Source organism: Leptidea sinapis, chromosome 46, assembly GCF_905404315.1.
Source record: "Leptidea sinapis chromosome 46, ilLepSina1.1, whole genome shotgun sequence".
Classification (NCBI taxonomy): Eukaryota; Metazoa; Arthropoda; class Insecta; order Lepidoptera; family Pieridae; genus Leptidea; species Leptidea sinapis.
The window spans coordinates 7,325,562-7,341,354 of NC_066310.1; the positions used below are offsets into that span (position 1 = coordinate 7,325,562).

The 15,793-nt window shown below is 35.7% G+C and overlaps 2 protein-coding genes across 2 annotated transcripts; both read left to right on the forward strand.

Annotated features, from left to right (window-relative positions):
• The first annotated feature begins 504 nt into the window (after positions 1–504).
• LOC126977849 (trypsin, alkaline A-like) lies at positions 505–4,607 on the forward strand. Its single transcript, XM_050826485.1, has 5 exons — positions 505–658; positions 1,664–1,838; positions 2,051–2,306; positions 3,036–3,191; positions 4,423–4,607. Exons 1-5 carry the CDS (start codon positions 610–612, stop codon positions 4,570–4,572), a joined length of 786 nt encoding a protein of 261 aa, XP_050682442.1. The 5' UTR covers positions 505–609; the 3' UTR covers positions 4,573–4,607.
• Positions 4,608–8,020: 3,413 nt separating this feature from the next.
• On the forward strand, positions 8,021–15,622 carry LOC126977882 (uncharacterized). Its single transcript, XM_050826512.1, has 3 exons — positions 8,021–8,117; positions 12,884–13,282; positions 15,303–15,622. The coding sequence occupies exons 1-3, from the start codon at positions 8,027–8,029 to the stop codon at positions 15,620–15,622; spliced, it is 810 nt and encodes a 269-aa protein (XP_050682469.1). The 5' UTR covers positions 8,021–8,026.
• The last annotated feature ends 171 nt before the right edge of the window (positions 15,623–15,793 follow it).

The following is a 15,793-nucleotide window of genomic DNA, read 5'->3' on the forward strand; positions in this document are numbered from 1 at the left end:
CGTCTTCCGGCTGATATGATATGAAAAATAAAATATAAATTATCAATTTTATAACAATTTAAAAATATAAAAGAGTATGAGTAGGCACAGTAATAAATCTTATTTACAATTATTTTCCCAATCAATGTAAATTTATGTTATTTAGCCAAACATTCGGGCCGCATGCGATCAAATGAAAGAATCTGGTACTGAGGAATCCCGCAAGGTAGGAAAAGTACTCCATGTGCGGCCGACTTTGAGTCTTATGCAGGAGGTGGCTTGAAGAACGGTCTAGCCTTACTGAGAATTTGGCCTTCTCTTTCAAGTGACCATGGAACTGAACGTCGCTCGATATATTGACGCCAAGTATGCTGGATACACGTTGTGGAAATTCGCGGAGTGATCTCGAATCGAGAGATACGATAAGGGGAGACTTTTCATTACAATTTTATTGATTTCAGTTTGTATAACTGGCCTCATTAGTCATTATAATATATCAAGGCCGCTTTCGATAGTCGCCTATCACATTGATATGAAGATATACCATTATTAATAAAATTTTATCAGATATTAATTATTATTGTATAGTTATATTAAGTTCGGAAATACACTGCAAGAAATACTGTGATTATGAAGGTGCTTGCTTTAAGTGTTATTTACTTTGTAACAATATGTAATGGTGAGATATTTTTTTTTATTGCTTAATTAAACCCTCTTTTAAAAGCTTCGGCTAAATTGTTGATCTAGTGGTATTAATTCATAGTCAAAAAATATAGAACTAACATTAGTGGCTTTATTAATATTGTTATTTTCATTACACAGATTTAGTTATACGATACTACCTTTTGCCGGCGACATAAGGCCATGTCCACCTACAAGGAACGATCGGTCAGATAAAGATCTGCCCTCTGTTTTTCACTCGCTTATCTCTTTAGTTCTAAAGCTTTATTTCGTCGCCTTTTGTAATTTGTATTGTTGGACGTTCCGTAAATATTTTAGAATTAATTGTGCCTATTCTGTACCTCAGACGCCGTGTGTCCAAAATTTCAAGATGGTAGAAGAGACGAGACTATTTGAGATAGTGTTATAATTATCAATATGTATGTAGGGGAAGTATGCACAAAATAACATAGTTTTGGTTGTGGGGTCATAGGTAAAATAAAAAACATTCATATTGCACATCAGTGATCTTTGGTTTTAGACCTTTGAATTCCAAAAGAGAATTAATTCAATTTAACTGAGATCACCGAAATCTATTTGGACAATAATTTGACATAACTATAACATATTGTGGACACGACAAAAGTTTAATATTATAGGTCGCTAATGAACCGCATGGTGGCTTAGAAACGTCCGTGCAAGAGAGGTGGGCCCAATGCGAACATTTTAAAAGCACATGTAGGGACATACACCTTTAATATTATGTAGGTGCTACATAATATTATATGCGCACCAGGGACACGCATCTCAACACATCATTAACACTTTTGATTCGCCAATTACATTTAGAAACATTACCTTCAATGTTGAGATGAATTATTGTCAAATAATGTTTAGTATATTATAGATGTCTCATGAATAAATCGTTGTCTAGCCCCCAACGTGTAGGTATGCCTAGTTTGTGGCTAGATAATATGCGTGGAAGTAATAAGAAAATTATTTGTTTATCCTCTTAAATATTTAGGGAGTCCAACGAGCAGGATCGCGGGTGGAAATGTTAGACCAATCTCCCAACATCCGTATGTTGTACCCTTGCTGAACAATCTGGAAGGTGGATCTTACAGACAGCTCTGCGGAGGGACAATACTCAGTAACAACGCCATCTTGTCTGCTGCGTCTTGCTTCTTCACTGGTACGAGGTGATTACGGATTTATTTTTAGTCTTTTGCATTTCATAATTCAACAAATTTATAAACCTTCCTTGTATTCGCAATTAATTAATCTTATTCATGTAATAGGAGTTTAAATCGCCTAAGTTTACGTTTGTTGTTTACCGTCAATATCATCGTGTATTATTTCTACTTAATGAATAAATTCCGCAAAAAAATTAACAAGATGGTCTATTTTGCAGCGCCCATGACGCTTTTTCTTGGCGGGCTAGAGTCGGCTCATCTTACGCAAATAAAGGAGGCTTGGTGTATATTGTAAGACGTATAACCACCCACCCAGACTTCGAGTCCATTACTAAAGTAAATGACATTGCGGTTCTGAGGACTACGCTAAATGTGGTTTATGGGGTGAATGTACAGTCTATTTACTTGCCTGGTACTAATTACCAACTTCCAAGTGGTGCTCCAGTAAAAGCTGTTGGATGGGGCGTCACAAGGGTAATTGTCGCAAATGTTTTAAATTAATAAAAAGATAATTTCAGATTATTAATTATTCTAACATTAAGCGCAGTTTACTCGTAGCTTGCTGCTTTATAGGTATACTCATATACAATTAAGGATTAATAGTCATTTATTGTTTATATTTTTAATAAAAATTTTAAAATAAATTTGGTACCAAAATTTATGAAAGATGCAAGACTCGAATCCACGACTTCTCGGGTCCGAACGCTCTTACGGATTGGGAACCCATGGCTTCTAAATGTTGGTATATCCAGTGCAACTCTCAGGTTGTAGCTCCATCTACTTTACAGTTGATAACAGGCTCAACCCCAATAATTGCATATATTAGGCAATTGACTTGAAATGGCGCTCTTTCAAATGTTAACAAAAGAGTTGAACAAGATATACCATAATTTACGACCCATGTGTACTCGGACGGTTGGCTCTGTTGGAAAGAGAACTCGGACAGAGCCCGAGAGGTTGCGGGTTCGAGTCGCGCATCGTGCACAATTTTTGGTAACAAATTTAATTACTTATAATTAATCCCAAAAATCACTTTAAAAATAACAGATTGTTTTGAAATTGTTATCCGTACAGTGTTTGACGAGAGAGCAGTTAAAATTCAAATTTCAGATGAAAAAGTTAAACCAAATGTAAAAATTTATGTATTTTGACATCCTAGATTTAAAAAAACGGTCAGTTTTAAAACTTGTGTATCTGTTTAAGGCAAATGGGGATCTATCACCAGAACTTCGTGAGGTTGAGATCTGGGTGACCGACCAGGCGACGTGCGCAAGCCGCTATAGTGAGCTCGGCTTCACTATCACTGACAACATGCTGTGCGCTGGTTGGATCAACGTTGGTATTCGTGGGCAGTGCCATGTATGTACAAATCTTCTATTAAGAACATATCATCTCGATCCATTTGACCGTGTGCAACGCAGAGCAGCTCGAATTGTCGGGGACCTAGTGCTCTATGAACGGCAGGATCACTTGGGGTTGCGTAAAAATGTCGCTTCATTGTGTGTCTTCTACCGCATCTACCACGGGGAGTGTTCCGAAGAGCTGTTTCACATGATTCCTGCCGCCGAATTCCACCTTCGCACGACACGCCACAAGTTAGGATATCATTCCCACCATCTGGGTGTGTTGCGGTACTCCACTTTCCTCCAAGAAAGAGCTTTCTTCCATGTACTACAAAGCTGTTGAATGAGCTTCCTTGTGCGGTGTTTCCGGGACGATACGACATGGGTAACTTCGAAAAAAGCGCGTAAAAGGTGTTGCAAGAGAATGTGGACGGCTACGATCACTTAACACCAGGTGACCTGTAAGCTCGTTTGTGCTCCTTTTCCATAAAAAAAAATATTAAAACATAGCTAGGTAGAATTATCGCAAGGCTCTGCCGCTAAACAGTTATGTGTTGGACTGTATTCCAGAATAATACAACTAATCACGGATTTTTTTTAATGAAAATATGGGACGAGACGAGCAGGACGTTCAGCTGATGGAAATTGATACGCCCTACCCATTACAATGCAGTGCCGCTCAGGATTCTTGAAAAACCCAAAAAATCTGAGCAGCACTACAATTGCGCTCGTCACCTTGAGACATAAGATGTTAATTGCGTTAATGTACAGTCTATTTACTTGCCTGGTACTAATTACCAACTTCCAAGTGGTGCTGCAGTAAAAGCTGTTGGATGGGGCGTCACAAGGGTAATTGATGCAAATGTTTTAAATTAATAAAAAGAAAATTTCAGATTATTAATTATTCTAACATTAAGCGCAGCAAGTTTAGCTTGCTGCTTTATATATTATATATATGCTTTGTAGCTAGTGAAATTACTGGGCAAATGAGACTCAACATCTTATGTCTTAAGGTGACGAGCGCAATTGTAGTGCCACTCAGAATTTTTGGGGTTTTTCAAGATTTCTGAGCGGCAGTGAACGGTAATGGGCAGGGCGCATCAAAAACCCATTAGCTGAACGTCCTGCTCGTCTCGTCCCTTATTTTCATAAAAAAAACATGATCTTCCAATTCGTTTTTAATTCTCAATAATTATAAAGGAATCAATTGCGATAACTTAAAGGACTTGTATGGTTTTGTCTCACAGGGAGATACAGGAGGACCTTTAGTACACAACAACGTGGTGGTCGGGGTGTACTCCTGGAGTGAAGGTTGCGCTGGCAACAGATACACCGGTATCAACACTAGAGTTGCATCTTACAACAGGTGGATAGAAAGTGTGGCCATTGCCCCGTAAACATGAACCTTTAATAAAGATATTGTTTAATTTCATTGCAGTTTCTTTCAAGCTTATCTTTGACCAGACCTGCAACCAGCATCACAATAAAAGGACAAATTCTTGAAACCCAGATCTATCTAGAAAGTTCTGTGGCGTACCCATAATACCCGTAACAACTTTATATCAAAATATGCGCGCACGTTCTGCGCAGAGAGATATATTCTAGTTATTCTTGGTTGTCTAAAATGATAAATTTATGAGATTAATGATAAAATTGCACCGATGTAAATTAGTGCCAGACTCATTATTATTTTTTACGGGAACAGGAGGACAATCGAGCGTAAGTATTACCTGATGTTAAGTGATCACCGCCGTCCACATTCTATTGCAATACCAAACTACAACGTCAGACAAATGGCAGGAGTAATTTGGAATACGGCAGGGCTATCGCAGACGGCAGACTATCCGTAACGCACTTTTTAGTCTGTGATAATAAAATATATAGAATTATATGCAATGCCGCAATGGTTCTGAAAGAAAAGGATGAACCCAAAATTCTCAATTTCTTCTTCTTTTTTACATCTCAAGTACGAAATAATACATTGTTACACCACAATCTCTGTACTTCCATTCTGCCGACAAAATGAGCGAAAGAACAGACTCAACGCACACGATGTTAGTCGTACAGTCTATCGTCGTGTGCGTGGAGTCTGGGTAATATCTGCCAAAGACATTCTGAGCGCAATGCAGACTTTTTGTGTGCCGCAGACTCGATAGCACAAAAAGTGTGTCATCTGCGATAGGCCATAGAGTCGCAAATGAAAGACTCGAACGGAAGAGGTTGGAGGAGGCCGAGATTTACAAAAAAAGGAAGAAACGTGAAAATGTACTTACATATGAACGCGTTATTAAACAAAAAACCTTAAAAAATAATTCTTCGTGCTATTTTACGTTTGAAGAAAGAACAATACCTCTAGTTATTGCAATAATGAATTTGGATCTCGATTCACGCGCGCATTTTTAAAATTTACTCTCATAATTTTTCCATAATGCACCAAAGGAAGTAATAACTTCAAAAATGAAGTTAAAGATTCATCTAATTTGTAATATTGTTCATCATATGCGCGGCAAGACGCCCACTGTTGGACAAAGGCCTCCCACAAAGGTCTCCACGACGATCGGTCCTGCGCTGCCCTCATCGAACGTATTCCGGCCATCCTGACCAGATCGTCGGTCCATCTTGTCCTACCAACCCTGCGAGGACTTAGCTGCCCCACCGGCCAACTGTCCGTCGAGCTATGTGCCACAGCCACTTCAATTTCGCTATCATTTCAGTTGTCGGTGACTTTAGTATTATTACTACAAAACTATGGAATGAACTTCGAGCATTTCCAAGACAATACCGTATGGGTGCCTTCATAAAAACTTGCGTACACCTAGAAGTCCGGCAAGAGTCACGTGAGAACGCTCTGATGCAGCAAGAAGGGCAGCGGAGATTACATACCACATGACCCGTACGTACTCTGCTCCTCTCCTTCCATAAAGAATGCCCCGTAACAAAGTTTATTTAAGTTCGATACACTAAATGATGAATAGGCCTATTCAATAAAAACAGTAATAAATGAAGTTGTTGTAGCAGTATTTTTGTCACATTGACAAACTTGTGAACGATATGTTATCGGTAAATTTATCGAATCTAATCTAAATAAACAGACAAAAATTCATAGCTGTTATATGTATTCAGGTGCGGCCTCAAATATGTCTTCTACATTAATAAAAATTATTAAAGGACAAACTCTTGTTCCTACATATTTTTAACGAGAGTATTTTCAACTTATACATATAATTGTATGAGCAATTGTGACCTATGTAATAAACATTATGTAAAATATATCGAACAAGGAACTATGTGATGTAATAAAATAAGTCAATAGAGCGCTAGGCTAGCCTACTTTACAGCGAGACGCAAAATAAATGTGAACGGACTATAATAATATAAAATAATAATAATAATATTGACTCACTTTTACACAACTTATCTTACCCCAAACTAGGCATAGCCTGTACTACGGATACAAGACAACGATATATTAAATACAATAAACTTACTTAAACATACATAAATACATATAAACATCCATGACTCGGAAACAAACATCCATATTCATCATATAAATGATTGCACCTACTGGATTCGAACCTATGTATTGATGATTTATTAATAATGAGCTGTTACGTGCCAAATTATAACCGACGCTGAGTCGTACCTATACAATAGCACTTAATTGTTGGTGCTTTTGTCATTTTATCGTGTATGTTATCTTTATTTCATGTTAGAATAAAACAATAATGATATGTAATTAAATAAATTATAATGATGAAGTTTGGCATTAGTATTTAGGAGGCTCCTTTGCACAGGATGCCGGCTAGATTATGGGTACCACAACAGCGCCTATTACTGCCGTGAAGCAGTAATGTGTAAGCATTATTGTGTTTCGGTGTGAAGGGCGCCGTAACTTGTAAATTACTGGGCAAACGAGACTTAGCATCTTATGTCTCAAGGTGACGAGCGCAAATGCAGTGCCATTCAGAATTTTTGGGTTTTTAAATAATCCTGAACGGCACTGCATTGGAATGGGCAGGGCGTATCAATTACCATCAGCTGAACGTGATGCTCGTCTCGTCCCTTATTTTCATTAAAAAATCTATAACCGCGCGTTTGCGAGAAACTTCTAGACTGGCACAGCTACTTTGTGGGATGATGCTCCAGTTTTCCCGAACCGATACGACTTAGGTTAAGTACTTTCAATGCTGAAAGCATACATATAGTTCGAGCATGTGTTTAGACACATGGTCGGATTTGGTACGGCCGAACAATCAGACGGTTCGGTGGGTGCCTCGCATCTAATTGGTCCGCCGTCGTATTCGATACGGAAGGTAATAATAATAATTTTGTGCGATGGACCATACATTTTGGACAATGTCAATACGATAATGTCTTTAGGCTATTACTACCAACTTAAACGGCAACGCATCATTTCATCCAGTTAACTCTCGACATTCCTTCACGTGAGCATCTTACGCGCCCCATATATAAAAAAATAATGCTTAAATAATTTATTGTAATAAATAATGAAGACGTCTTTGCCTAAACTTAAACCTTATTAAGCATATCTATGTTTAACTATAATTAATTACTCAAACTTGTCAATTTAGGCAGTATAGAAGATGTTCTAGCATCGGAGACAGGTGGAGAGAGAAAGAGAAGGTAAGGGGCAATAAGATCTAGTAACAATAAGATAACTTCATCACAATGTTGGTCTCAACAATTTATTATGCAGTATACGAAAATAAATATTTATTAACTAAAAATTCACCAAAACTTGGTGTCAAAATGGACTTAGTATCAATGTTTGTATCCGAACGCTATCAAAACACGTAAAATTGAGTCAGTTATGGTTTATCTCAAGTCATGAACACGCGTGTTATAAAGTGGATTATATTTAATTTACAATTCAATGTTTTTGGTGTTTTGGTTAAACTTGAGGAGCAACAAATAGAAGGTAATATAATATGATAAAAAAAAATGTTATTCAATAATGATTAATAACTTAATTATATGGTGATAGTTAAATCTTAAATTAACTATAATATTTCCAAACTGTCTCATTAATGTAATTAACGCAATGTAAAGTTCCTCCAAATTTAAAATTACTTCTCAATGTCATGTAATTCTGTAGTAAAATTTATTGCAGTACGCGTTACTTTGCGGAAATCCATAATTATACAAATAATTTGAGTTTTCTTTAGTGTTAATTCCGCCAATATTGGTCTCGCCAAAATTTGGCACGAGTCTTTGTCTCGAACAACAAGTCCTGAGGATGCCTCGTGTAGAGGCGAAACACGTGCCGAATTGTTTAAAGACAAATATTGGCGGAATTAACACTAAAGAAAACTCAAATTATTTGTATAATTCTGTAGTGACAAAGGTAAGATAAAGGCAAGATGTTTTAAATTTGTTAAACTATTCGTATCAATTCTTTCATCCAAGTTTTATGTCACTTTAGTCGCTCTTGTCCTTTTAGTACATCTCCATACTTCTCGAACAATCTTGACAAAATAGTGACTTTGTGGAATGGTATTCAACAATGGTATGAAATTGGAGCCTTTGCCTCTCGAGTTTTTTTATGGAAGAGAAGGACAAACGAGCCGACACTTGTAAGACCAGAGGAATCACAGGAACGTTGCCGGCATTAGAAAGATTAGAGAGTACACGAATGTGGCGACCCCTAGATTAGTGTACTTCAGTTATTTTCACAGCATCATGGCGTACGGTATTTTACTATGGGGGCATGCTGACATTAATATGGTGTTTTCTCTGCAAAAGAGAGCTAGCTGTTCGTGCTTTATATCAGCTTGGTTATAGACAGTCTCTCAAAAAAAAATTTTAAGAAATAAATATTATGACTGTTCATTGTCAGTACATTTATGAAAATTTAATATACGTTCACAAAAATCGTCATCTATTTGCTCTTAATAGTGATTTTCATTATTATAACACTAGAAATAAGCGATTGCTTGTAACTAATTCTAGTAGGCTTCATAAGATACATAATAGCTTTAAGGGTAAATGTATACACTTTTATAATAAAGTCCCAGTCACTGTTCAGGCATCATCTATAAATAAATTTAAAAGTTTTATAAAAAAATGGCTCTGTCGTAAATCCTATTACTTTCAGCTGAATATCTAAATGATCGGACAGCCTGGGACTAGATTGTGATTATTTTATAGCGAAAGAAGTGACTGTACAATATTGTATATTTTTATTGAAAAGAGATAGCGCCATTTGTTTCCGAAGCAGTAGTAGTATCTAGTATGTTACTAATGACATCAAAAAGAATTCTAAAGGAATCAATTTTGAGAAAATAAATGCCTTTTATGCCTTTTTATTATAATTCAAATAAACGTAGTATCGATTTGAAAACAAAAGACTTATTTAAACGGTTGGCGAGGATCGAATCGGTGGCACCGTAGTCATTCGCGCTTCAATCTGTTGCGACACCGAAGGTGTTTAGAGCTATAGAAAATAAAGGAATATTGGAAACTTTATTACGTCTGATACTAGCGTATTGACGACTTGACAGCTTTCAAAATACTAAGGAGCTTATTCCAAGTGTATACAACTTCGTGTTTTCTTTGATTAACGCGAGTGTTACTTAAATAAAACACGGTCTTCCTCGAAAAGTCTGGAAACGTCACGAAACGTCGGGTTAGCTAAAATCTAATATATAAAATTCTAATGTCGCGGTGTTTGTAGTTAAACTGCTTCGAAACGACTTGGCCGATTCTCAAGAAATTCTGAGTGCATATTGGATAGGTCCGCATATTTTTAATTTTTTGATTATGAGTCAGCATTAAAAAATACATACAACTTCAAATTTTCACCCATCTGCGATCAACAGTTACTTTTATATCGCGAATTTAATATCGGCAATACTACATTTGCTGGGTCAGCTATTAATAAAATAAATTTAATTTTTAACTGTAAAAACACAGTTACAATTTTTAAATCCTTTAAAAAGTGTTTTATTTGACATATTTACGACATGCCAATCAAAATTGGTTATAGGTTATAATATATTCATAACTTGGCGGCATAAAGGGACGCTTCTATGTCACCCCATCGTATGCTAGCTTAGCAGATGGATTCCAATTTAAACCTGTGCACAAAACCATTGAGACCTGCATCTATATAACAAAGTTCCAAATCTGTACCACTACATGCTCCAGAGGGTTATATATTTATACCCACAGGATCTATATCTGTATTTATACCTAAAATACGTCAAAGAAACAGTCTATCAATATAAACATACATTGTACCAGTTCCTTATCAAACCGTTTCACATGACTGTAGATGCCATTCAAAAGAATATTAAAAAGGGACCTTATCAGTCAATACCACGAAAACTATATAATATGGTGCACTGTTGAAGCACTCATGCTATCGCCCGAAAGTCGGATAATCGCTTGACATACATTGCGGAAAATACATGGAAGTTCGTAGTATCTTGTTTAAATAAACTCAAAGGATTTGATTCATTTGATGCTTTTGTTATTAATAAACATAAAACTCATTAGATGTATTTCAATTTTTCATATTACTTTAAAATATCAGGACAAAAGGTTGTAAGATATTAAAAAAAAAATTATATATGAAGAGAAAAATATAAAGTAAGCAGAAAGCAAGTAAGTAGGTAAATAATGAAATTCTGAAATTAACGATTTTATGGTAATTTCATTTCAATAGCACACATTTCACGTCAACTGTATGTACCTAGAAGTCTTGATTAAGAAAATAAATTATAATCCCATTTCAAATTATTTACATATGACTTAATAATTAATAACGCTATTTATATAAATAATAATAAAATAAAACTTAAATAATCTAACAAAATTAATTAATTACAAATAGAAAATATCATTAAGATCGCTATCGGTAGGTAAGGTGCCCATGAAATGAGCTGGCAATGTTACCTCTTTGTATAGCCAAACTTATCTTTTGACAGAGGTACGTACCAGATCTTGGCTCACCAGTTAAATCGGTTAGACGCCTGGATAGCTCTTTTACGAGTTTTTGTGCCGATTAACCCCAAGGACCCATCGTCTCCACCCCAAAGGGAACAAAATATATGTATCCATCACCGAGTGATGCATATTTCCTCCGTTTTAGGTTTTCGGCAGATTCCGCCGCCGATTCTAATCCCATAGATAAGAATTTATTTTTTAAATTTGTTAATAGATTAATGTCGTTTTATTTGATAATCAATTTTCTCGCTATTTAAAATGATGTCACTTAACAAAAAATGAGCACCTCATACTCTATTGTAACTCTGCAGGAATTTTTTCATTTCGAATGTTAGTAGCCCGTCGAAAATGTAAAAAAAACAAGCTTCAAGGTACTTTTGTGATATTAAAAGTGTAGGCTGCAGCTGATGTCCCGCGCGGGATTATACGAAAAGTTATTTAGCAAATGAAAAACGTTCCTAAATCACGTTTTGCGAACGGATAAAATTTTTTTTTATTCATATAGTGCGAGTATTTCTAATATTATCTATATTATATAAAATTCTCGTGTCACAGTGTCCAAACTCCTGCAAAACGGCTATGCCGATTTGTATGACATGAAAATCGGCAAACATTTTTTTTTATAGGCCAACAATTTTTTTTTTATTAATTTGCAATACAACGTTTGCTGGGTCAGCTAGTATGTAATATAATAATAATTGACACACTTCACACAATATATTTTGGCATCAAATTAACCATAGGTATTGAGCATACCCGATACCAGACAACTATTTATTTAATACAATAAATATATTAAGAATTACATAAATATCCATGACTCGGAAACAAATATTAATATTCGTCATACCAACGTTTGCAATTACCGGTATTCGAACCCAGGATCCCTAGCTCAGAAGCAGAAAAGTCAGGGTCACTAACCGGTAACCACTGGGCTAAATGATTCGTCAAATATAAAAAAAAACATGTAGGTATTGTTAGTGTTTTACTTGATCTTAGATAGATATATAATTATCTATTCATAGTAGAAATCACCGTCTGATGGCGGTACCCGCGGGTCGCATGGTAGCACGCACTGCGGCGCCCGTGCCGCCAGTCTCTGATTGTGATCTATTTACTAATAGATTTGAGGTGTTGGTGCAGTTGCTGCTCCAACTTTGTGAGTCCTCGCATAATAGCGTCTAACAATAGTATAATGTGCTTGATTATTGTAATTTGTGTTGTAAATATGTTAGTTTTTGGAAAAGAACGACAGGAAAGCTGCGATCAAAGTTAATAATCAAAATTATAAAGCCTGTAATTATTGTTAAAATGCATTTAATTCCTCAAAATTGATTCCTTTAGAAATCTTTTTGATGTCTGTTTTCTAATATACTAGATACTACTACCGCTTGCCAAACAAATGGCGCTCTGAGAGAGAAGAAGCGGCGCAAGAAACCCTCCCAGCATTCTTTTATTTGCACTCTTTTTAATAAAATATACAATATTGTATTACTATAAAATAATCATAATCTAGTCCCAGGCTGTCCGATCACTTACATATTCAGCTGTGGAGTAGTAGGATTTACAACAGATTTTTAAATTTATTTATAGACAATTGAAGGTATTAGGTATCTTATGAAGCCTACTAGTTACAAGTTAGTTACCCTTATTTCTAGTGTTATAATAATGAAAATCACTTCTAAGACCAAAAAGGTGAAATTTTTACCTAACTTAGCCTCTTCTTCTTTCCAGCAGAAACTAAAATAGAATTATCGCCCCTGCTAATACCATGTAGCCTCGAAGACATCGTTATAATCAATGCTCCAATCATCACCAATAACACTCAATACTATTTGAACAAACCAAACGGTGATGTAAAAAAACTAAACATTCATCATACCTGTAGTTCTTCTCTACATAATATCATCGCCAAAAACCGAACAAAAGAAGTTATAAATGCCTCAAATTTTAAAATAACTAATGAAAATAGCCTTAATTCTATGAATGTATTTGATAATGAAGTCAGTGTAGCATGTGATGAGTTCATGATTGGTCCCCTGGGTGTAGAAGACCATGGAAATTGGGTGTTGAGCGCTTTTGAGAAGGATGAGAAGTGGATCGAAGTATTTCAAGTAATTTCGATTGAAATCGTAGGTTGGTATTTATTTCAATTTTTATTTTATTTATTTATTAAGAAAACTTACATCTATTTATAACAATGTTGACATCTATTTGTATAACAAAAAGCAATTTACTAGGTTTCACATATATGATTCTAATTAGTTTAAAAAAATTACTAGAGTGATACGAGATTTTATATTCTATTACATCAGTTCTAAGAATAATATTAGTTCTAAGTATAGTATTATACTTATTTTAAGAAATAATATCTACATTTATGTTAGTATTTTACTCGTTGTTTAGTTAGCATGTTGATTACATTGTAATTTTTTACTGACAAACAATTACTCTCCACCACTGACCTGTGTAAATACCAATGGACAGGCTGTTCCATATGTTCGTTTTATGTGTTTTTATACTTCAAGAATGAACATAATAAAGTACACAATTTTTTTTGGAAATAGTTTTCCACAATCTATCGATATTTGCTAAGGTTGTCATCACTAGTTTTAGTACAGCAGATTCTCGCTACATGGCCAACAGCGCCAAAATGGCGAATTTCAAACAAGCACACAAGCACTTTGACAGCCACCAGTCCAGTGTCAACAAAGCAAGACAATTAGTATTGTTCCCACAGACTAACACTAGAACAGCGTAGACAAACAAATCGTGCAAGAGAGAAGAATATCAAGATAAAGCTGTTAGAGCAAAATAGAAAAGAAAAGCGAATCTATTTTTACTGTATACGATATTGATTGACAAGTTGCAAGTCAGCTACACTTCCCGCGTCCTTTTGACGTCTGGCACTCCACAACCACGCGTTTTGCGAGGAACTTCTTACCTCGTACAGCCAAAGCCAGAAACAATTACCGGCTGCAATTTTTCTCCCGAACCGATACGACTCTAGAGATATTAAGCATAGAGCATACTCCCTTAACGCATCTCTTGACCCTTTTGCGGATGTTCATGGACGGTTGGCTCACCACTTCCATCTGCCCCCTTTTATATAAAAAAAAATGCTAAGAATTAGCTCGTTAGCATTTTGAATATTAAACCACTAGCTTACCTTCTTCAAAAATCATCAATCAAAAGTACCGCTTGCAAACTACCCACGTCTGCTGGCGTCACCAAACCGTTATCATTGCGAACTTCCATCCCTGTTTAAATGGCTAAAGGATCATTAAACTCTACGCATTACATGACCCCGGTCTTAAGCGTGCGTTGGGTAGGCTACACGTTCATATTGGCTCGTCAGTCGTTGCTCATCTTCTATTGGATAATCTTTCTATGCAATTTCCCCCACTGATTATAACCCGTACTCACAACTCGCGTCGTAAGCTTATAGTTTTCCGTCTTTAGCGCACCGATACCTAATTTTTATGCTTAAATCAGATTTATATTATTATAATAAACATAGAATCGTGTTTGAACATCGAATAGTTATAATAATGTCAAAGAAATATGACATTGCAGATATTGCAAGTATTTTATTTTGACACACTGACCTGTATCAATACCTCTGGACAGGCTATTCTATATGTTTCACAGCAAATTTTTTGTGACTATCTGAAGCGCCACTCGCGAGCATCCATAGAACTTTGACGTATAATACAAATGGCTGCGAAGGAACTTACAATACTCTGAAATATTTTTGCATTTTGAATTATTTTCGTTCGTTTTTCGTGTTATAATTAATACTTCAAGCATCAACGTAATAAAGTACACATTTCCCTTTTGTAAATAGTTTCCCACGATCTATCGATGTTTGTTGAGGTTCTCATCCTTAGTTTTAGTACGGCAGACTCTGGCTACTTGGCCAACAGCGCCAAAATGGCGAATATCAAACAGGCACAAAAGCACTTTGACAGCCGCCAGTCCAGTAGTGGTTTAAAGTAGAGGTCTGTGCTTTGACAGCATAAAATATAAAAGTTTATGACAACTTTTCATTAAGAGCAACCTTCCTAAATTACAGTTATTTTGGTTTTGTGAATTACATTATAATTATTTTTTTTATTTGCGATAAAATAAGTTTATTTAATTATATTGTTTTTAGAGAACATACTAGCCTCTCCACCAATGCAATACCACATAAAAGGAGATAATTTCGAACTCAGTTTCCCCTATTCCATAGACAACCTAGAAAGTTGCGAACTCATCAAACCAAACGGTAGCCGAGACAGATACTACAACAGAACGAGAAAGAAATGTAAGTCATGTGGATACATAGTGCCGAATGTCACTGAAAATGATGAAGGTCAGTGGACTATTGTTGGTGTTGGCAACATTGTGTATAAAACTTCATCGAATTTAATTATAGAAAGAAAACATTATTATGAGTTTTACTGTGCTTTTTTTTATCAAACCTATCTCTAACTTCGCACTTTATTTTTACTTTTTCTGGGTTTCAATACCGCTGAAAAATTAATATCAAGTGCAGCTCAGATGTTTCAGCGCGTTTGTGAAACATTCCATAGTGACACAGACATAGACAGCGCTGGCTCAAAGGCTTTATTTATATATTTATTGACACACCAACAGCATTCC

What these genes read in the sequence shown, in the direction of transcription:
- LOC126977849 (XM_050826485.1), top strand. Translation starts at nt 610, where the DNA reads ATGAAGGTGCTTGCTTTAAGTGTTATTTACTTTGTAACAATATGTAAT. An exon ending in TGCTTCTTCACTGGTACGAG is followed by an intron (nt 1,839 to 2,050) that starts GTGATTACGGAT and finishes TCTATTTTGCAG; the next exon opens with CGCCCATGACGCTTTTTCTT. An exon ending in GTATTCGTGGGCAGTGCCAT is followed by an intron (nt 3,192 to 4,422) that starts GTATGTACAAAT and finishes TTTGTCTCACAG; the next exon opens with GGAGATACAGGAGGACCTTT.
- LOC126977882 (XM_050826512.1), top strand. Translation starts at nt 8,027, where the DNA reads ATGAACACGCGTGTTATAAAGTGGATTATATTTAATTTACAATTCAAT. An exon ending in TGAGGAGCAACAAATAGAAG is followed by an intron (nt 8,118 to 12,883) that starts GTAATATAATAT and finishes TCTTTCCAGCAG; the next exon opens with AAACTAAAATAGAATTATCG. An exon ending in AATTTCGATTGAAATCGTAG is followed by an intron (nt 13,283 to 15,302) that starts GTTGGTATTTAT and finishes TATTGTTTTTAG; the next exon opens with AGAACATACTAGCCTCTCCA.